The 22,328-nt window shown below is 46.6% G+C and overlaps 1 protein-coding gene across 5 annotated transcripts; it reads right to left on the bottom strand.

Annotated features, from left to right (window-relative positions):
- Positions 1-2,405: 2,405 nt before the first annotated feature.
- On the bottom strand, positions 2,406-21,127 carry LOC108392441 (zinc finger protein 547-like). 5 transcript variants are annotated; one of them, XM_073226737.1, is made up of 5 exons: positions 14,980-15,241; positions 13,172-13,213; positions 10,633-10,759; positions 8,776-9,099; positions 2,406-2,763 (listed from the first exon to the last, which is right to left on the bottom strand). In XM_073226737.1, exons 2-5 carry the CDS (start codon positions 13,205-13,207, stop codon positions 2,750-2,752), a joined length of 501 nt encoding a protein of 166 aa, XP_073082838.1. In that variant the 5' UTR covers positions 13,208-13,213; positions 14,980-15,241; the 3' UTR covers positions 2,406-2,749. The 5 variants fall into 5 exon arrangements, with proteins under 5 accessions (XP_073082838.1, XP_073082835.1, XP_073082833.1 ...); XM_073226734.1 differs by lacking the exons at positions 2,406-2,763; positions 14,980-15,241 and adding exons at positions 15,312-15,499; positions 20,826-21,127 and having other exon boundaries at positions 3,106-9,099; XM_073226732.1 differs by lacking the exon at positions 2,406-2,763 and having other exon boundaries at positions 3,106-9,099; positions 14,980-15,242.
- Between the last annotated feature and the right edge of the window lie 1,201 nt (positions 21,128-22,328).

The following is a 22,328-nucleotide window of genomic DNA, read 5'->3' as shown; positions in this document are numbered from 1 at the left end:
AACAGCCCCGGGCCTCCCGGCGCGGCGAGGCTTCGCGTGAGGTGCCCAGATATCTTCGCAGTGCAGTGCGGGACACGTGACAGCAGGCTTTCCGGATGGACACAATCTTTCCGGGGAGCACAAGTTCCCAAAAGTATACGTCCAAAGGGACGCACCATAACATACTGACACCCTGCGTCAGCTTTGCAGATACGTGGAGACTGAAGTTTTGAGTCATTTTCTATGAGCAGAGGAGGTTCGGTGGGGGAAAGAAAGAAAAAACCCAGACGGAAATTGAAGGAGGGATGTCAGGACACTGAGCAGGTAGAAAGTATGACGCTCTGCCTCTTGTACCCAGAGAAAACACCTCTCTGTGTGGTCAGTTGGTGGTGTTCCAGCCTTGCTAAGCATTTTAATTCATAAAATGTCTTATTCCGTATCTGGGACATTTTCCATTGTTTTTAAGAATCAGAATCCAATTTGAACAGAAGAGCAATTTATGCGTGCCATTGCCTGTCGGCACGCGTGCAAGGGGACTCACTGACCCAGGCGCGCTGACTGGAAGGAAAACCTGCCTGTCATGTGGCCCATGGCTGTACCAGCCTTTGTTGCACGCAGGGCAGAAGACAATGTGGGCTGTAGCCCATTGGTGGGGCTTGCCGTTGGCCTCTGAAGAACTCAGCAGAGCCCAGAAGGAGTGCCTTGTGCGCTCTAAGAGGGACTTACACCAAGTCCCACAGCGACAGGGGACAACAGTAAGGGGGCCAATACCCCTTGTCAGGTGGCAGATAGACTATATTGGGCCTCTGCCCATGTCAGAAGGCTATGGGTGTGCCGTGACTTGTGTGGACATGGCTACTGGACTATTGGTTGCTTTTCCTGCAAGTCGTGCAGATCAACAAACCACCAAGAGGGGCCTAGAGCGCCTCTTTGCAGCCTGTGGCCGGACAGAGGTGATTGAGAGTGATCAAGGCACCCACTTTACTGGACGTACATTACAAGAATGGGTGCAGCAATTAGGAGTAAAGTGGAAATTTCATGTACCATATAATCCTACTGAGGCAGGTGTGATAGAGAGGTACAACGGTTTATTGAAATCTGGCCTGAAGTTGGACACCAATAGCCTACGGGGTTGGTCAGGTCACCATTGGTTGGTGCTGCGGCGTTTGAATGAGGAGCCACGTGAAGGAGCTTTGAGCCCTGAGGTCATGCCCACACGCCTTGCTGCCTCTCCTATACAGTTGTATGTCGATACCAAAGAAGAGCTGTTGAAGCCAGGATATGGCCAGCAGAGCAACATCCTGCTGCCAGCCCTACTGCATTAAGCCCTGGAGACTGTTGAATGGAGCTGGCCCTGGACATTTCGACTCATGGACCAGCAATGGCTTGCCCTTCTGGCACCTTGGGAGAAAGGCCTGGAAGCTGGTCTCCTCTGTGTATTCCTGGAATAACAGCAGAATGGCCCCCAAAGATCATGGTGTTGTACCCAAAACGTCCTGGAGGTAAGAGCATCTTGTGAGGAAGTTTTATCTTTATGGCCAGTGTATGTACCTCCCGTAGCCCTATATATCAATCCATCTGTAACTCCCACAGGGAGAGGGTGAAAGTTTGGTACACTAGACCAGGACGAGATCCCATTCCTGCCACTGTTTTATCACAAGACCACTCTCTTGCATGTATCCTACCTGATGGACAAGATTTGCCCATGCTGGTGTCATTAAAACATACATCTTATCACAAAACATGTATCTTATCACCCTTAAGGTTATTTTCTCCTAGTCCTGTCCTGAATGTGCCCCCTGGCTGCAGCCGCCACATGATGATTGAACCCTCAGCTACAGCCTGCCTATGGAATGACTAGCTATGGACTTAGTCTGCATGGGACTTTGAACCTAGCTGAATCCTCCAGCTTGAAGATTGTCATGATTTTATTGCTGTTGCTAATGTCATTAGTCTGGTCACAATGCTCCAGTTTTCTCACCCAGGGACGATTGCAGAAGAAGGGGAATGAGTAGATTGTAAGGCGAGATTTCTGGAGGGGTGGGCTGTGGGTAAAATTGTAACATTTCCAGAGTATCTCACAGGGCTTTGGTGCATTTGCATATCCTCAGGGGTGGAGAGTTCATCTCTGGGTCAGTGGGTAATTACCTAGGCAACCAAGGGCGTGTCTGAACAGGAAAGGTTAACAGGAGGGGCTTGCTTACTTGCTTCGTCAGGAGCAGAGGAGAGAGACGGCCCTGGATTGCAGTTTATAAGCAATAAATGGGTTTTAAACTTTATTTCTCCCTCTGATTTCGGTTTTTATAGGTATTTAGCCCCGGGATTTGCTCTCCCCGGACTTACACATGGTAAGTCATCACAGTCATCACCGGTTCTGAATGCTGCTCTGTTTCCCAACTCAAAATCCCTTAGCTATTTATTCTCAGTTTGGTCCTCAAACTTGTTTATTTTGGGTCCCCATTAGATTCACATACTTGTTTAAATCAGGCCGTTCCTTTTCATCACTTTTTTGCAGTCTTTTGTGGAACAGTTTTATGCTTAAAAGTGCTGTTTGTCATAAGAAAGTGAATCCCAGGGTAACACAGGCCTAAGCCCAAGAGACTGTCATCCCAGGCTTGTGGTTTTCCCGTTCTCACTGGACAGGCATCTGCTTGGACAAGCCTTGCTGGGAGCCACCAGCAAAACTGCATGAGGTTTCCTTATTACTTTCTTTTGTCCTCCAATTTATTTTTGTCCTGAAAAGTAGGCATCGATGCAGAGAGAGCATTCTCTAAGGTTTACTACCTGTGGGGAGACAGAGATTGTTGGGCCTGAGTTTGGAAGGTGGCCACCCATTGGCCAGGGAGACCCAGGCCCAGGGTCCACCAGCATTATTACCATTTTTCTGACCACTGCCAGCCCACACATCCCCTAAGTCTAAATCCTCCCCTCTTCCAGGCAAAACTCCCATACGACTGCACTCTCATTACAATATTTTTGCTCTGATATTTCTAAGTGGCACAACTACACCAAGGATGATTTGGGCCTTCCATGGCCACTCTGAAGAGCATTTTGGTGGGAAAAAATTCATTTCAGAGGTCAGAGGTATCTTGGTAAAGAAAAGAAATATTTCTCAGGTCCAGTGGGCAGGAATTAAAACAATTTTTTATTGGTCTGATTTCTCAAGTATTGACATTCTGAATCAAAAACTGTTTCAGTAAAAGTTTAGCTGGCCAAAGCGAATGAGTTCAACAAACTTAAGTAAGGACTAGACCAGTAAGGACTAGTAAACTCTTTGTCCTTCCATTGCCTCCTGTGTTCAGCTCTCTTTCTTCCCCCTTACCGTTCTGAATTCTCTCCTTGCACATCTCTTCATTCTTCCCTTTTTTACAGACCCCCTATTTTTTCCCAACATCTCTTAAAATCTCACAGTGCCATTCTTTCTAAAGATGCATCCCATACATGAGCCAGGAATGTAGGTACAATGGAAGAAAATAGGCATTTTCCCTCTATGAGGTTCTTTGCTAGGGCCCTGTACTGATAAAAGACAAACTAACCAGTGAAAAACAAACAGATCTATAAACATGTGCATCATGAATACCCCGGGGAACACTCAGCAATGAGTAACTCCAAAGGGTGGTTAGAACATGGGGTTACATAACACCTTAATTGCTCAAAGAAGTGACAAGACAATGGGAAGCACGTTGAGTTTCTAGGGTGCTGAATTGTGGATGGACAGATACAACTATATAGAGGAACTAACAGATGATAAGGGCTAGTTAGTAAATTTGTTATGAAGATTCCTCCGCTGGGTTGTTGGAGATTAACTTCTGTTCTTCCTGGTTGGTTGGGGGGGAGACACCTTTACAATATCTTGTCCTGCTTTTAGGCAAAAAGGGGGAGGGCAGATTTTTTTACATCTGCTTCTTTTCAATTGCATCTTTTGAGTTTCTGTCTAAAATAATCCTTATGCCAAAGTGACATTTTTTGCAATGGTGTATTCTGCCACCCTTCACTGGCAACTGTAGAGTTCAAGCTTTAGATCCAGGTTGAATTAACAGGTGTAACTAAAGATTTCCCTTTACCCAAATAAACACAACAAATATTTATAGAGGAATTTATGTTTTTAGGGTGCTTATGACCCAGAGTTACATGTTACAGAACTTTTATATATGTTGGTAGGAACCTCAAATGCTAGATCCTGAATGGCAAAAGCTGGCTGTACTGATTGGGAAAGGTTACTACAGGATCCCTCTTCCAAAATAATCCTGAGGTTCGAAAAAGACTAGAAAATTACAGTCTACTTAAAGTTGTACCTGAGACATTTCCAAGAAAAATCAATTGGACAAGAGTGGCTACTATCAGGAAAACAGAAAATAAGAAGTGTTGGCAAGGATGTAGAGAAATTGGAACCTGGTGCATACTGGTAGGTAGGTAAAATGCAGCAGCTGCTATGGAGAAGAGTATGGTGGGTCCTGAATTTTAAAGATACAATTACATATGATTCAGCAATTCCACTTCTGGGTATAAACCCTCCCCTCCACAAACTGAGAGCAGCTTGAAACTGAAGACAATTCTACACCCATGTTCATAGTAACATTATGCACAGTAGCCAAAATATGGAAGCACCCCAAGTGTCTACTGATGGATGAGTGGATAAAGAAAATGTGACATATATTTACAATGGAATATTACTGAGCCTTAAGAAAGGAAATTTGTACATATGCTACAACATGAATGAACCTTGAAGTCATGGTAAGTGAAGTAAGCTTGTCCTATATCTATATGACTGCTCATAGATGAGGTCCTCAAGTCCATAGAGACAGAAAGTAGAATAGACAGTGGTTTCTAGGGAGTAATGGGAGATGTTCTTTAATAGGTAGAGTTTCAGTTTTGCAAGATGAAAAGAATTCAGGAGATAGTCTGCACAATAGATCATTAAGCCCTGTCACTTTTCACAGTAAACATATCAAATAGGTGGTAGGTTTTCAAATAGCTCACAGATTTCCCCCACCTTGCAGCCCTCAACTGAAACACTAGGACTTTTGACTGAACAACATCCCTCCCTGATCTGTGATACCAGCCATGCAAATGCAATAGGAAGAGACTTGTTAGATGACAAGTTACCAAACAACCTATGGGTAAAAGAATTACAAGGAAAGTTTAAAACATAAATTTTTAACTGGGTGAAAATAAAAATCCCACACATCAAAATCAATGCGACCCAGCAATACTAAGTACTTAGAGGGAAAATTACAGATTTAAACAGCTATATTGCAAAAGAAGAAAGATTTCAATAGCCTAGGCTTTCTAGCCGAAAAATGAAACTAAATAACCTCAGAGCAAAAGGAAAGGCAATTAAGAAAGACTAGAATAAAACCATTGAAAAACCAAAACTATATAAAATTTGATGGATCAAAAAGTTGGTTCTTCCAAAAAATCAATAAAACCGACAACTTTAGGTAGGATGACAAAATAAGAAGTCAAGAGATCAGGAATGACAGGAAGACACAAGTGATGCTATAGAAATTAAAAGTATTATAAGAGAATAATATGAACAATCTTTATCCCCCAAAATAAGACAACTTAGTTGAAATGCACAAAGTCCCAGAAAGATATAAATTGTCAAAATGACTAAAGAAGTAGAAAACCTATATAATAACTATGCTCAGTAATATTTTAAAATATCTTCCTACAGGAAAATTTCAGGCCCCGATTCCTTCATGAAGGTACTGTTAACAAATATGTAAAAGAGAAGTATCTCTAATCCTTCACGAACTCGTCCAAACAAAGCAAATCCCAACACATTTTATGAAGTCAGAATTCCTGATATCAAAGACTGAGACATCACAAGAAACTTACAGAGCAATTATCCCTCATCAATATATACACAAAATACATTTTAAAAAACATAAGAAAATCAGATGGAACAATATATGTAAAGGATTATACATCATGATGAATGGGATTTGTCCCAGGAATGCAAGGTTTAACCTCTGAAAATCAATTAATGGGATACACTATATATAAAAGTAAAAGTAAAAGAATGGGGAGGGGGTGGACTCCACCACATGATTAGCTCAATAGGTGCAAAGATTTGGAACAGAACCTTGTTCTTTATGCATGAGGCAGATGGTTCAAAATTTTTTATTGATAATGAATTCATATGAAACTTTAAGTTACTTAGTTTAAATATCACTTTCCCACTTTAAACAACTTTTTCTGAGTGATTGTCAGAACACAAAAGCACCTTTGTTGTTTATAAACAATGCAGTTCTAATACATAACAAAGCCTTGCTTACTCTAATTTGATGCCATGCTTTTGTACACACAAGATGGCTAACACTATAAATATATGTATGAGCTTAGTGAAAACAACCATTCAAGAGTAACTGTAAGATGCCATTTATATAAAATTCTAGAAAATGTAACTAAATATCTACTTGGGGATGACAAATTGGGTAGGGTTGGGAGAGGGAGAACAGGAAGGGGCCAAGAGAAACTATAGGGGCAATAAATATGTTTATTATGTTAGCGATGGTACCACTGTACACACATATATGAAACTGTATTTTACACTTTTAGTAAGTGCAGTTTAATGTATTTTATACTTCAATAAGGCTGTTAAGGAAAAGATTCCATATAAAATCTAGATCTCTTCTTCCTCTAGAAATATCATTAACGTCTGGCAAAGCTGTATAGACTCATCATGCACCCTACCCCATATCTTAGGCGGGTCAACTCTGATCCCTTCTCATATAAAAAAGAAATGCTGGCAAATGCTTCAAAATGAGGAAATTATGTGAAGTGAAATAAGCCAGTCACAAAGACACAAAAAGACATATTGTATGACTCCACTTGTATAAAGTACCAGAAGTGTAGACTTTATAGAGACAGACTGTAAAACATGATTGCCAGGTTGGTTGGGGGTGGGTGGGAAGAGCTATTGTTCACTGGGCATAGCGTTTTCATTTTGCAAGATGGAAAGAATTCTGGAGATTAGTTGCACAAATGTTCTAACTAAATATGTGGATTTTTAACAGTAAACTGTACAATTAATGGTAGAGGATAAACTTCGTTAACATGTATTTTATACAATTAAAAATGCAAAATTTTTAATTAAAAAACTACATTACAGTAGTTCCCAGGGATAAGTTAGAGCAAACTTTTGGCTGAAGTCTTTCCTCATTTGCAGTACTCTCTCTGGTGTGAACTTTTTGGTGCTGAATGAGAGTTTTAGCTGAACATGTGCCCATATTTGCTGCACTCACAAGGTCATTCTCCACTGTAAAATCTCTGATGTGTAGTGGGGCCGAAGTTACATTTTAGGACTTTCCTACACTTACTGCACTCAGAAGGCCTTCCTCCAATGTGAGGTCCTCCTCATGTCTAATGAGTGGGGAACTGTAGCCAAACAATTACCCATACTCACTGTACTCATTTAGGCCCTATTCCAGTGTGAACACCTAAGGCTTCTCTCCAGTGTAATGAGTTTGGAGTGGTAAAGGACTTAGCATATTCTCTGCACTCATAAGGCCATTACCAGTGTGAACTCTAATTAACAGGATGGAGTTGCACCCAAAGAATCCCCCATATTCGTGGTAAACATAGGCTTATCTTCATTGTGGATTTTCTGGTGATGAACCAGGTGGGACTTTCTAACGAAGGCCTTCTGACATTTGTTGCACTTGTAAGGTCTTTCTCCAGTGTGGATTTTCTGATGCTCAACAAGTATATGTTTGTGGCTAAAGGCTTTCCCACATACACTGCAGTCATAAGGCCTCTCTCCAGTGTGATTTCTCCAATGTTTAATGAGGTTGGAGTTGTACCGAAAGAATTTCCCACATGCGCTACACTCATAAGGCCTTTCTCCAGTGTGAACTCTCTTATGTCTAATGAGTCTGCAGTGGTACCTAAAGGATTTCCCACATTCACTGCATTCGTAAGGTCTTTCTCCAGTGTGATTCTGCCAATGTTTAATAAGCTTGGACTTGTACCTAAAGAATTCCCCACATAAGCTGCACTCATAAGGCCTTTCTACAGTATGAACTCTTTGATGTCTAATGAGCGTGGAGGTATACCGAAAGAATTTCCCACATTCACTGCACTCATACGGCCTTTCTCCGGTGTGAACTCTCTGGTGTTTAATTAGTGTAGAATTGTACCTAAAGAATTTTCCACATTCACTGCACTCATAAGGCCTTTCTGCAGTGTGAACTCTCTGATGTCTAATGAATGTGGAGCTGTACCTGAAAAATTTTCCACACTCACTGCATTTATAAGGCCTTTCTCCTGTGTGAACTCTCTCATGTCTTACTAGTCTGTAGTTGTACCTAAAGAATTTCCCACATTCTCTGCACTCATAAGGCCTTTCCCCATTATGAATTCTCTGATGTTTCATGAAGTTGGCATTATACTTAAAGAATTCCCCACATTTGCTGCACTCATAAGGGCTTAACCCAGTATGAACTTTCTGGTGACTAATGAGTGTGGAGTTGTACCTAAAGAATTTCCCACATTCATTGCACTTAAAAGGCCTTTCTCCAGTGTGGGTTTTCTGGTGCTGAACAAGATGGAATTTTCTAATGAAGGCCATCCCACATCTGCTACACTCATAAGGCCTTACTCCAGTGTGGATTTTCTGGTGCTGAACAAGAATCTGTTTTTGGCTGAAGGCTTTCCCACACTGAGTACACATATAATCATTCTCTCCAGTTCCAAAGGCCTCCCTGCACTTGGCGTCCCTTTGTGGCTTAAACTCACTGTGAGTGCCCAGGCACTGGAGAAGGCCTGTGCTGGCTGGGAAGTCCTTCTCACCTTCTCTGCATATGAAAGTATGCTCTGCCATGTGAACACTGCTGTTCATCACAAATGAAGGCCTCCTCTCATCACTTCTGCAAAGTTTGTCTCTGATCTGCTCCTTTTGGTGCTGGTGCAGGTTTGTCCCACAAGTGTACTGCTCAGGGTGTGTTCCATCATGCTCATCCAGGTGCAAAATGTCTGTCAAGAGTGGGCTAGATGTATCACAGGGATGAGCCTCCAGGATGGATGGATCTGGCTTTGGAGTCCTGACCTGTGGCACTGCTAGAGAATTACCTTGCTCACAAGGTAGCTCCCCATCCTGGGCTCCATGCAAAGAACCTATAAGCAGAGAAATGCTGGTGAAGTGCCTGCTGACTTCACGGTGAGAGGTCCATGGGATATTATTCCCACTAAGAAGTCCACAGGACTGCAGACAGACACTGGGGACAAGAGCCAGTGAGAGGAAGGCCTGCTGTGCAGAGCTCAGCCTGGCAAGCTCCCATAATGGTTAAGGACTCAAGGAAGAGTACTTGATCCATTCAGGCTGCTCTAACAAAATGCCATCGACAGGGAGGCTTATAAACAATAGAAATTCATTTCTTATAGTTCTAGAGGTTGAAGTCCAAGATCAGGGTCCAAGCATGGTCTGGTGAGGGCCCTCTTTAGGTTGCAGAGTTTCATTGTGTCCTCACATAGTGGAGGGGGCTAGGAAACTCTGTGTGGTCTCTCTTATAAGAGCACTAGACCCATTCATAAGGGCTGCTAGGACATGAGGCTCATAACATATGAACTCTGGGGAGGCATAAACGTTCAGAACATAGCAGGCACTGTGTGGGGAGGAGAGGCAAGGTCTGTAAGTCACTCCTTTGCAAACGGCTTTCAACAGGGCCATGGCTGCTGGCGATTCATGAGCACTCAGCAGAAGGTCGTGTTCAGACCTAGAAATAGCTGAGTACAACAGAGATGCTGCAGTTCAAGGACTATATAAGGAATATGGCAACCTCATGACATCTTAAGTGTAAGTCAAATGGCAGAGGACACTGCAAAGGGAGCAATGAAACAGGATGGGAGAGCTGAAGCCCACATAGGTATGGACTGACTGTGGCAGAAAGGGGACTAGAAGTCGGAGCAGAAATGAAAATGGGGAAGAAAGGTAGAAATGAGGTGTGGCTACTGGTCCTGGAATCACACAATAGTGGACAAAGGACAGGTACTCAGCTCTGACATCACTTCTTTTCCCATCCCCCTGGCACCAGGGCCGTGTACTTTAGAGTGTCTCTTACAATTGATGTAGGAATGTCCACACTAGCAGGCACCCAGGATCTTCCCCATGGCCCAAGGTAAGCACTAATGTGGCACCTGGAAGAGGCCAGTCCTAAGCAAGATAGGAAAAGGAGTGGCCACACAACACAGGACATCCAACACTCTAAAATTTTAAGAACTTCATAGGAGAGACTATGGAAATAACCCAGTGGTCCCCAAAATTAGTAACCACGTTGGGTGCCTGAAATTCCTGGCACAAGCAGTCCCCAAAAAATGTCAGCAAGAGGAAGAAGGAAGGCCTGAGGCATCGAGGTTCCGAACATCTAAACTGAGTGACCCTACCACAGACAGGCCAGGTCTGAGGGATCTCTCAGGTAAAGTTCAAGATTTGACTCCTGAGCCCTGTCTTGCCAGGCCTCAGAGCAGCAGGGGTGGGCTGCTTGGGGTCAGGCAGTCAGTGGCCACAGCCCAGCCCTGGCACCAACAACACATATATGCCAGGGAACCAGGAAAGGAAATAGGACCTCTGGTTGCACTGTGGGATGGTCAGAGGTGTCCCAGGGAGACAGAGCCCAGCCTAGGGTACTGGGGTAGGAGGGTAGGCCTTACCTAAGGAGCACAAAAGGACAAAGTTCTCCAGCATCACATGATGGAACAGGAGTCTCTGAGCTTCATCTAGGAGGCCCCACTCCTCCTGGGAGAAATGTACGGCCACGTCCTCAAAGACCACATGTCTCTGCCGAAATTGGAACAGTTTGGTTCATGAACAGCTTCTTGTTTTAATTATGTTTCCTTCAATTCTGTATTTATCTATTTGCCATCCATTAATTACAGGGCAAAACAAATGGAATGTTTACATGGCCATCTGCAATTGCTCAGCTGTAATACAGAGCCCAGAGTGTGGACCACTCCTTAACTCTCACACAGTCAGTGTTTCTCCTGCCTTAAACCAGCCCTGGGCCAGGTGCCAGACAACAAGGGACAGCTCCTATACCGCAGGCACACTGGAATTATACACACTAGCTATCCTGAAGTCTTTCTTCCTACCCTCTCTGCATCTCACTTGGAAAGTCCAAAACAGGTTCTGACCTAAGGTTTCCTTTGGCTCGTGTCATGCCTCCTAACCAAATCCAGTGCTTCCCCTCACAGCCTTGTGTTACATTTCCTCAGAAATCTAAGTAATAAAACCCTGTCAACATCATTGGCTTTTGCACGTCATCACTCACCTCCATAAACTAGAATTGCATGGGTACAGTCATTGATGCACTTCTCTCTCCAGGACCTTCAATCCTCCCCCATACATCCCCCTGCTCATTCTGCTCCCTGACTTCCTGCTGTGGAAGAGTTACCAGGTCCTGGTGGCTTGGGTGCCTGTTTCTCCTGATCACTGTGTCCAGCACACAGCATAAAATATGTGGGGTGTCCACAGGCTGTGCGCCTAGCATGCAGGGCCTTATCCGTTCCCTGCCAGTTTCCCTGGGGTCCCCCCTCATCTTCACTCTCAAGACAAGCAAACTCAGACTCCTTCTCCCTGAAGCACCCAGGGCCAGACCTAGAGACAAGCATTCACACTCTCCCTCCCCTGCACTCACTCCTCCCTCACAACACCAACCCCTCCACAGTGACAACTCCACAGACCCACCCAGCCTCCCCACAGTCATTTCCTTCATCCCCAATGGGCCACTCTGCACCTGGAATCCAGGCAGTGCATGGCAAATGCCCCTGGCTCCTAATTCAGCCCCAATGCTGCCCCTGAATACCAAAGTACTCTAGTGCCATGGCCAGCCCCAAGCCCTGCCTTGAAGACCTCCCCCCAGGGCTGTTTCTTGCATCATCCTCGACCTCCCTTCCTTTGCAAGGACCTCACATGCCCTTGGCCCCTGCCCCTCTGCCCTGCACTTAGCCGTTCCTTATGCAGCCAGAACCTCGCCTCTCCTCACTTGAAGCTCAGCTGCACTGACATCGCCACCCACACCCTCCCCCCCACCAGAGGTCTGGTGAGTCTCGTCACTGATCCCATCTCCCCCGTCTCCATCCATCTCACATCCACTGTTGCTTCTAAAGATTTCCCCACTCCTATACCCACTGTCACATGCAAACACATGGACCTCTGCTGCATCAGCGGGTCTCTCTGATAACCACACCTCCACCCAGGTGCCCATTCAAGAGAGCCTTCATTCCCATACTTTGTCCTACAATGACATGGACACCATAGCTCAGAGATGCTGCCTCCGAAACCTGACCTAGTTTCATGTCAGCTGCACACCGGCAGCTACATTGTGGCTGTCTCAGACATGAATCCATCCCTGGAACTCTGGGCCTCTGCGTAAAAGGGCCCACCAGACACTGCCCCTTGGAGTCTCTGGAACATCTGTGCGAGGACAAACCTGACCGCCTCCTCTTTCCTCTGAAGTATTCCCTCTATGGTTGACCTCCCCATCTCAACGGATAGAACCCCCATCCTTCCAGGGAAGGTCAAAAGTCCTGAGCCGTCCCTGACTCCCATCTCGTCCCCTAGCCCGCACCCTCACTGCATCACTAAATGTGGGCAGCTTTGTGCAGACACACCCAGAAGGCAAGCAGTCCTCCACCTCCACAGCCAGCATTCGTGGGCAGCCACCTCACACTCACCTGGAATACTGCAAGAAATCCCTCCCACACTCCCTACCCTCAGCTGCCTCCTCCCACCCTGCAGCAGAGGTCCCAGCACCCTCTTCTGCTTCAAACCTTCCTTAACTCCCACCAATCTCAGATTAGAGGCCCAGGACCTAGGCTATCATTCAAGGCCTGATATCTGTGCAGCCCTATTCCCCACTGCCTCCCCATTCCCATCAGATGTGAAAGACCTGCAGCTCCCTGAACATCCTAGCTAGGCCTCACCTGCGAGCATCTGAACATTTGAATCCTGTGGCGTGGACTCCCCGCCATAACTGACTCCATCATTGTCAGAAATAGTAACTGTTCCACATATAACCTCAGACTAAACATAGAATCCTAGGCTTGGTAAAAGCACAGTCTTCAGACTCAAGAGAGAGAGAAGGGCAGAAGTGCCACGGCACTGCCATTCCCTTAGGGTATATACACCTGGGTGTAGAAACCACTGGGGTGATATTTGGGATGGGTGAAAGGTGGGACACTCTCCACTCACCTGTACTGGGTCCACGAGCATTTCAGCCACTGCCATGAGACCCTGTAGGAAGAGAGAAGCAATGAGAAAAATGGGTAACTGTGGCAGGATCCTACAAGCTGAGCTGGACCCCACAAGTGCCTTGCCCGGAGCAAAGTGATCTCAGCCTGATGATCTAAGCTCAGCTCCTTCAGAAAACAATGCTGCCTTGTTTTTTCTGTTTTCAGGTCACCAACTGGGTGACTAGGGGAGAAGGACTAAGCCTTCCAGGGCCTAAGAAAAAAAATGCTGAAGATAAGAAGAGTGCTTCCAAGCTCACAGGGCTCATATTGGCACCAAATATAAGAGATACAGGCTATGTATGGGCTACCACTGTCATAGGATCAACAGTTTAGAATATATTTTCAGAGCAAATGAAATGGTAGGATTTTAAAATTTGGGGTGCTTACTTTCACTGCTTTTTAAGACTTCAAAAGATGTCACATAGAAAACTTTATATCATAAGCAAATAAGAGGTCAATTAATGTCAAATCAATTGTGAAATGTTCGCACAAATTTAACTTATCAAACAGGCTCGTTTCTCATTGTTTACCTGTGTGTACATACTCTCAGGAATAGTGGTTAATTAGTGCTTTATCAGTAAATTTTTCGTACTTTGTTAAGGTAGTAAAGAGGGGGCTCAGAAGGCAGGTAAGCTACTGGTCCACCAGCAGCCAGGCCTGACTGCTAAGTAATCCTCAATAAAGAGCTTGTTGGGGGTCCCTGACTGAAGCACTGAGCCCTCTCTTTTGCCCTCAACGATGGAGGTGAAGCCACAGTGCCGTGGTCTAGGCCCAACAACTCCACCAGCCTGGCAGACCTTTCTTTCCCTTGTTCCATAGCGAATGGCCCTGGGGTCGGCTAGTGAAGAGCCTACAGAGAATCTACACCAGCGCACACGGCAGGATGCACTGAAGTGAAGCTCCTCAGCCCCTAGAGGGGCCTCCCTCTCGGAGCCGCAGGCCAGAGTCCCTCCCGTCCCAGGTCCGCCAACGCCCGCCCCGCACACCCTGCCCTCACCACACGGCCCATCGGGAATCGCAGTCTAAGACCCCCTCCTCAAACTGATCCCCAGGCCGTGCTCTGGTTCGGTCCACATCCTCCACCCCTCCGGTAGCTCTAACGTGTCCCCGTCCTCAAATTCCAGACCCCTTTATGTTCGGCTACATATACGATGCCTCCACCTTGTGACATCTCTATCTTAATACAACTCGGAATCAACATGTCCAAAATCCAATAATCTTAATCTTCCCCCTGAAACCTGCTACTTGTGCTGTGTCTTCCCCATCTCCAGACTTAGAAATTCAGGGAAGAAACAACTCGGGACACTGGTTCGCTCCCTACTTTTGCTTAACAACTGTATGCTATGCAGCAGGAATCCAGTCTCCTCATATCTCCCCTCTGCCGCCCCCACCCTGGTCCAGCCCCTACCCAATTCTCCTGGGGCCTCCTCGGGACCTCACCGGCCTCCACTCCCGACTTGTTTTTACCCACTTTAAACTTCCTCGCCCACCGCTGTCCCTTCACAACCTCCCACGGAGTCCAGCTGCTCCGGCTGACGCGGCAGGCGAGCCTCCTCCGGACCCTGTCCCCGGAGACAGGGCTCAGGTCTCCCGGAGCCTCCGCACAGGCCGCCCCCGGGACGAACGGCTGGACCGGGGGCCCCTCACGAGGGCGAGCTCCACGCCGGGCACGGGCCTGCCTGCGCGAACTCGGCGGGCGCCTCGGTGCGCGCTGCACCCCGGAGGAGGGCGTCGGGAGGGCGAGGGCTCGGGGGGCGCGGCACCCACCTGGGCCGGTTTGTGGGCACCGCCTCCGCCCCCGGCCAGTGCGCAGAGCGCGGCCGAGAGCGGCGGGCGGCCGGGCGGAGCGAGGGCGCCGCGTCGGCAGCACAGGCTCCGTCCAGCCTCACAGCCGCCCCTGCGCGGAAGGGACAGAGCCTCTCGCAGCGCGCTTCCGCCGCGTCACCGCGGTGCCACGAAGCTCCGGAAGCCCTGAACCGTGAACGACCCCGGAGAAACCGAAGCGACAAAGGGAAGGACCGCCAGAAGTCCCGCCCACACACAGGGCACGTACGGAAGCTACCCTCTACTCCTAAGCCTTCATTGGCTCAGGCACTCACCGTTGCGCACCGCAGAGACTGCTGGATATTGTAGTTTCTGCTGCAGCCGTAACAGACCTACGTCAGCGTGACTTTCTGCGTGGCAGGCAAAGGTCGGAGTTCAGGGAAATGGAATTACATGGCTCCAAAGACAGCGCGAGGCTTTGCTTGTCTTACAGGGGACATACTCAGATTTCTTGGAAAGTAGTCTAGGAAAAGGTTAGGAACCTGTTATTGCAGATTCTATGAAGGGCAGCAAGTTCCCAAAGGCTACACATGCAAAGGGTCACACCTTATCATAATGACTGTTAGTCCACTCGTAGCTATCAGTTGTTACATTTAAAATACACAGACTGACGCTCTAGGGTCATTTTAATGAGGTTCAGTATATTTAGCCGAGGACAAGAAAGAAAAGACTTCAGACTGAGCTATGGGTGGGAAGATGGGAGGCGGGATGACAGGAGGCACAGAAGTAGGTAGAAAGGGTGAAATTGTGCCTCTGGTTCCCAGAAAAACTTTATTGGCTGTATAGTCAGTGATTGTGTTTAAACCCAGTGAGCAATACATTTATTCAAATATTACTCCGTATCTGAGATAATTTTCATTATTTAAAGAATCTGAAACTGTAAAGAAAATGACTTATCACCGGCCACCTTCTGCTAGGACAGCATGTGGTCTTTTCATAGAGCATGTGTACAAGGGAAGCACTGTGTCCCCAGTGCAAAGGTGGGGTATTTTCACTATCCTATCTTCTTCCTGGGAAGTGACTTGTTATTTCACCTAAAATTACAGTAAGTGTCTCCACAGGGAGTTGAAATTATTTGTGAAATTGCAATTACTGAAAGGTATTAATAATGATTATGTAGTTATTCAAAGGAAGTAGTGGAAATAGTTCTAGGGAAACATACCTGTGACATAGCAAAAAAAAAAAAAAAACAAGATCTCAATGAAGTTTGAGAGAGAGAATCAAACTCAAAGAATCAAAGAATCAAATCAAAGAATGAAGCTGAACCTGGGGCTCTGTTGGAACCTTGGCCACATTCAGGAGGTGATACTTTCAAACACTTGCCAGAATGGTGAAACTGAATAGGGAAGCTGTGCTGCAATATTCACTGATCCAAGAAATGCTTAGTGGGCACCTATTGGGTTTCTGGCAAAACAGCAGGTGCATGGGACACACGGGAATAGGGTTGCCAGATGCTGTGTATACAGGACTGTTCCGAGTTTTCTTAGAGATGTCTTTGTATTTATCACAAGGCCAAAACAAAGAAGACGTGTACTTCTTTATCTTGCAAGTCAGTTTTCACAGCACCGCAAAACCCATGCTACCAACACACCAAGAACAAACCTTAACATACGTATTCACTTCCACCCAATAGGGAATGTCCCCACCTAGGTACTCCTGGCTCTTTAGACAAAGGCATTCTCCAACCCCCTTCTTGTATGTGCCATGGTTTCATGTGGGATTCCGTGGTATGTATGCTGTGCCTCTCAGTTCCAAGACATTAAAGTCACTCAATGGTACTGCTGCCTCAGCATCCATTTTGTTCGGCCAAGCAGCCTGCAGGGCCCATTAATCAGATACTCGCCCCCTAATGGAAGCACACACCCTACAAAGCAGCCTGCAGAGACACGAGCAAATGTAAGTTCCTGACAGGAATTCCCAAAGGCCCTGTGATCAACAATCTCCCCCACTTGCCAGCATCTGTATGTCTTATGTCCCTGCCCCTGAGATGAGACCTCCTTGGGGCTTACCAAAACCCCTTTTTTGTTTGAATTGACCAATTTGGCCTCTGTCCAGGAACCACAAAGCATTCACCCAGAGATCCTAATAAGGTATGTGTCCCAAAGCCTGCCTCTCTGCCTTTATCCTGCCTTGACCTGGCTGCAATTCAAGAACATGTCCTGTATTTAATGATTTGGCCCTGATGCCTGTATTTACTTTGTCAGGATGCCCTAAATATCCTATATTCAGCTTTCTACAATATGTTTTAAGAAGTTCGCAGTTACAGGCTTAACTATTGGTACCTTTCTTAATTTCTGCCTACTTAGGGCCGATGAGAGAATGCCACACATGTACCCTAATGAGTCACAAAGGATCCCCGCCTCCACTCAGCCTCCCGGTGCCAGTATTCTATTCAGCGCATACCTGGAACCTTGCTTCCATTGTAAAGCATTCCCATCTGCTTCCTTTGTGTCTCTGCCAAATGCATGTGACAGTGAATAAACAGCCTGTATTTATAAAGCTTAGAGCTAAATTCATTGAAATAGGAAACAGAAAAACTATACAAATTGATGGAAAGCTAGTTCTTTCCAAAAAAACCAAAACTGACAACTCAGAAAGACCGACCAAGAGGAGGGGAAGTATGCCTTCTGACCCTACAGAAGCTGAAAGTGTCATAATGAAACACTGTGAGCCCAAATTTAAACAATTCGGATGAAGTGTACAAGTTCCTTAAAAGTCACACATTATTAAAACTGACATAAGGAGAAACTATACTAAATTATATAGGAACTATACTAAATGATTGATAATCTTCCCACAAAGAAACCCCGGGCCCAGATGCCTTCCATACGGAATTCTATCAAACATACAGCATAAGAAATGTCACTAATCTTCACAAATTCTACCAGAAAATAAAGGTGAAGGCACATATCCCAACTCCTCCTATGAGGTCAGGATACCTTGGATCTCAAAGTAAGATAGAGACAACACATGAAAACTACAGACCAATTAACCCTTATCTATAGAGATAGAAAATATATTTAAAATTATCAGAAAATCTGGTTCTGCAACATATATAAAGAATAACACACCATAAGCAAGTGGGATTTGTCCTGGGAATGCAAGATTGATTTAACATCTGAATTTAAATCCATAAAACATATCCTATGAAAAGAATACATGATTAACAACAAAATACCCCCCCAAAACAACAAAACAAAACAAAACACACCACATGGTCATCTCAACAGATGAGAAAAACTGAAACTCAGAGTCTGGAAATAGATCCACACAAATATCATCCACTTATTACTAACAAAGGAACAAAAGCAATTCAATGGAGAAATGAGTCTTTTCAACTATGATGCTAGAAAAACTGAAGAGCCACATGTAAAAAACCTGAATGTCTACACAGAATTTACACTTTTCACAAAAATACATTCAAAATGGTTCACAGACCTAAATATATAAAATACAAAACTATTAAAACCGTAGGACATAATATAGGAGAAAATCTAGGTGACGTCAGGGTTAGTGGTAAATTTTGAGATACAACACCAAAATCACAATTTATGAAGAAAAACTCGGTAAGCTGGAGTTGATTAAAATTTAAAATGTCTGTTCTGCAAAGGACAATGTTACTAGAATATAAAAAGATGCTCAGCATATGTCGTTAGGGAATTGAGATTTAAAAACAAATTAAAAAGACAATGACATGTAACAACAAATGCTGTGAGGATGTGGAGAAAGGGGAACCCTCCCACACTGCTGGTGGGAATGTAAACAACTTCAACCATTGTGGAAAGCAGTATGGAGGTTCCTCAAAAAACTAAAAATAGAAATACCATTTGACCCAGGAATTCCACTTCCAGGAATTTACCCTAAGACTGCAGCAGCCAGTTTATCACATGTTTTCACAGCACTGCTTACAATAGCCAAGAAATGGAAGCAACCTAACTGTCCATCAGTAGATGAATGGATAAAGATGTGGTATATATACACGATGGAATATTATTCAGCCATAAGAAGAAAACAAATCCTACCATTTGTGACAACATGGATGGAGCTGGAGGGTACTATGCTCAGTGAAATAAGCCAGGCAGAGAAAGACAAGTACCAAATGATTTCACTCATATGTGGAGTATAAGAACACAGAAAAAACGGAAGGAACAAAACAGAAGCAGACTCACAGAACCCAGTAATGGACTAACAGTTACCAAAGGGAAATGGACTGGGGAGCATGGGTGGGAAGGGAGGAATAAGGGGGGAAAAGGGGCATTATGATTAGCAGACATAATGTAGCAGGGTTGTGGGGACACCGGAAAGGTAGTATATACACAGAAGACAAGTAATGATTCTATAGCATCTTACTACACTGATGGACAGTGACTGTAGTGGGGTATGTGGGGGGGTCTTGATAATAGGGGGAGTCTAGTAACCATGTTTTTGTTTAAGTAATTGTAAATTAATGGTATTAAAATAAAAAATAATAATAATAGTACCAAGCACGCTCCTGAAAGTTACTGAGAGTAAATCTTAAAAGGTATCATTGCAAGGAGAAAATTCCGTGACTAAGTTTGGCAACAGACATTAACTAGATTTACTGGGGTGTCACTTTGCAATATACACAAATATTTAATTAATATATTGTATATCTAAAACTAATATAATGTATGTCAACTATGCCTCAATAAAAAGGATAGAATACATTTTTTGTCTATTTTTGTGTCCTTTTCAATTTTACATGTTTAATAATTCAAGGACTTGCATTTTTTTAAAATTCATAATGTAAAACAAAAGGGATGAGGAATTGGGGGAGTATTACATGAACCAAAAAAAGGGATAGATTTCTGTTAGTTGGTACTTCACATTTAGTGTCAACCTCATCTGACAGTCTGATCAGAATAACCACCTTAATCCTATCAATAGATGAGCCGAAGAACCTCACAGGAGAAAACTGAATATCTTCCATCCTTCTCCTAATCCATGTATTACAAACTACCATATGACCTTAATATGCTGCTAATGTTCTCAGGTCACACCCCATTTTACTTTCCCTTGCCATCAAGGAAAAGTACTAAGTCCTTCCTGATCCCACGCAGCCCTCCTTGCCTGGGCCTGCCCTCACCCCTCCAGCCCCAGCTGAGGGGTTACGGCTGGTACGCTGGCCTGCATTTTTTTCTGTAGATCTTATGACCTCTTCTCCATCTGGGCACCAGGAGCACAGACCACATGGGTCACACTTGTAGACATGTACTCACAATGGTTATGACCTTAGAATTCAAAATCAGGCCGCCAGTGTTCCAATATGGAAGCAGCTGTTTGACTTGGACAAACTACCCATGAGGTCTCCACCTGTGATACAGGACTCTAAACATACCCAGTCCCCAGAGTTGTCCCTGGAGCTCAGAGTTAATGTGTAAGTGCTGAACAGACCCCAGCACACGGTAGGCACCGGGGAGGGTCTCCCAGAGAGCTGTGCGTTTTACATCTGAGCTTCCGCCCCGCCCCACCCGTGAGCCAACAGATACAAGATGCCACAAAAATCAATCACTAGAACATAAAACTAACAAGACAGCAGGGCCATACGAACACTTCCGCGGGAGAATGGGCCAGATCTTTACCGAGTCCACAGCGTCAAACCCGTGGAGTCAGGACAGCTGTCACACTAGACCATACCCCTCGTCTGGAAAAAGCCCTGTGTCTTTGTACCTGGGAACTTTCTCCTGATAACTAGGCCCGCATACGCATGCACACGCACGAAATGTAAGCACAATACTGCAAATATTCCTTCCGTGCTGGAAACTCACCTCGTCAAGAAGACTGAAGTCAAACTGGGTGAGCCTGGGCCGAGGGCTGGGCGGCTGGGCGGCTCGCCGCTGCTCTGGGCTCCTCCGCGGCGCCTGCCCAGGGTCCCGCCCGCTTACAGGGTCGGGGGTCGGTGACGCATTTACAGGCGTGATCGGATGAAACCCGCCTGCCGAGGGAATCCCGGAGGGGCTTTGCGTCCAGCCCCGCCCGCCGCGCCTGTCACCGGACACCCCGGGGGCCACAGCGGGCGACCGAGTTCCTGCAGCGAGACGGGGCGACATCCGCACGCGCGGGACACGCGCACCGGCGTCGGGGCCCGAGTTCCCGCCCAGCTCTATGCGAGCGAGCCGGTGCCCCGCGGCGGGCCCTCCCCGGTCCCCGGACGTGGGGCTTGCAAGCGCGGCGGGCACGAGGCCCCGGCTGCGTGGGGCCGGCCCGGGGTCCCGGAGGGGCGTCCCGCGCAGCCGAGAGCCGGCGGGGCCGCGCAGGTCTCCTCGGGGAGGGGAGGCGCCGCGCCGACAGCGGGCGCGGGCACGGGGTGGCGGCGGCGGAAGAGCGTCCGCACGCACACTCCTCGCCTCCCGAGTCACGTGGCGCGAGCGGCGCCGCGAGGAGACGAGGGAGGGGCGGGGCCGAGGGCGGGGCCGCGTCTGAGGAGAAGCGCCCTGCGCGGCGCCCCGGCCGGGCCTGCGGACCCTCCCCCGCCAGCTCGCGTGTGGCACGAAACCTCCGCTCGCCCCGCACACGCGGACCCGCAGCCCGGGCCCGCGCTCCCCCCCGGATCGTGGGGCGGCTCCTGACGGGGCTCCCGGCCTCCCGCCGGCCGTCAGGCTGGTGTCGAAGCCGCCGCCCTCGGGACCTGTTACCGCCGGGGCCTCCCTCGCCGTCGCCTGGTCGGACCCGCCCGGGTCCCCGCGCCCCTCCCTGCCCCTCAGGCGTGGAGATCACCAGACCCCACGTTCACGAGGTTCAGTGGACACGACCTACTAGATGAAACCAACAAGACAAGAAGGCCGTCCAAAATGGAAAGTCTGCTGTGAGATTTCACTGACACTGAGGTGTCGGATCAGTATGACAATGACTATCAACGCACTTTTAAAACCTGGTCTCGTCAAGGTAACATTTATCTTTTGAAACTATGAACAATGCTGGTTACTCCTTAATTCCATAACCCCGCAGTGCTAGTTCCACATCCATTTTTACAAAAGATTTTCATTTCCATGAATGAAAGATAATTGTGGCTTTCACTGGTCTGAACGAAGACTATGGTGCACAGCCTTCCACTGACGGTGGAAACGTAGAGACACATCACTAGAGACTCCATTTGCCACGACAGGACCCGCCCCGAACGACCAGCAGCCAGTGCGCACGTTCACACGGCAGCAGCTGACCACCACGGACCCCAGGTGTCTGCTCAGAGCGGAGCTCACCTTTATCCATCACACAGCGCAAGCCTGTGTCCTGAAACCTGGGAGGGGAGGCTGTACAGGTCGGCGTGTTGA

The sequence above is a fragment of the Manis javanica genome, chromosome 17 (genome assembly GCF_040802235.1).
Source record: "Manis javanica isolate MJ-LG chromosome 17, MJ_LKY, whole genome shotgun sequence".
Classification (NCBI taxonomy): Eukaryota; Metazoa; Chordata; class Mammalia; order Pholidota; family Manidae; genus Manis; species Manis javanica.
Note: the sequence above shows the minus strand (reverse complement) of the source record. Positions and strands in the feature narration are given on the sequence as shown.

What these genes read in the sequence shown, in the direction of transcription:
- LOC108392441 (XM_073226734.1), bottom strand. Translation starts at nt 13,207, where the DNA reads ATGGCAGTGGCTGAAATGCTCGTGGACCCAGTACAG. An exon ending in TGCTCGTGGACCCAGTACAG is followed by an intron (nt 10,760 to 13,171) that starts GTGAGTGGAGAG and finishes CAATTTCGGCAG; the next exon opens with AGACATGTGGTCTTTGAGGA. An exon ending in TGTCCTTTTGTGCTCCTTAG is followed by an intron (nt 9,100 to 10,632) that starts GTAAGGCCTACC and finishes CTCTGCTTATAG; the next exon opens with GTTCTTTGCATGGAGCCCAG.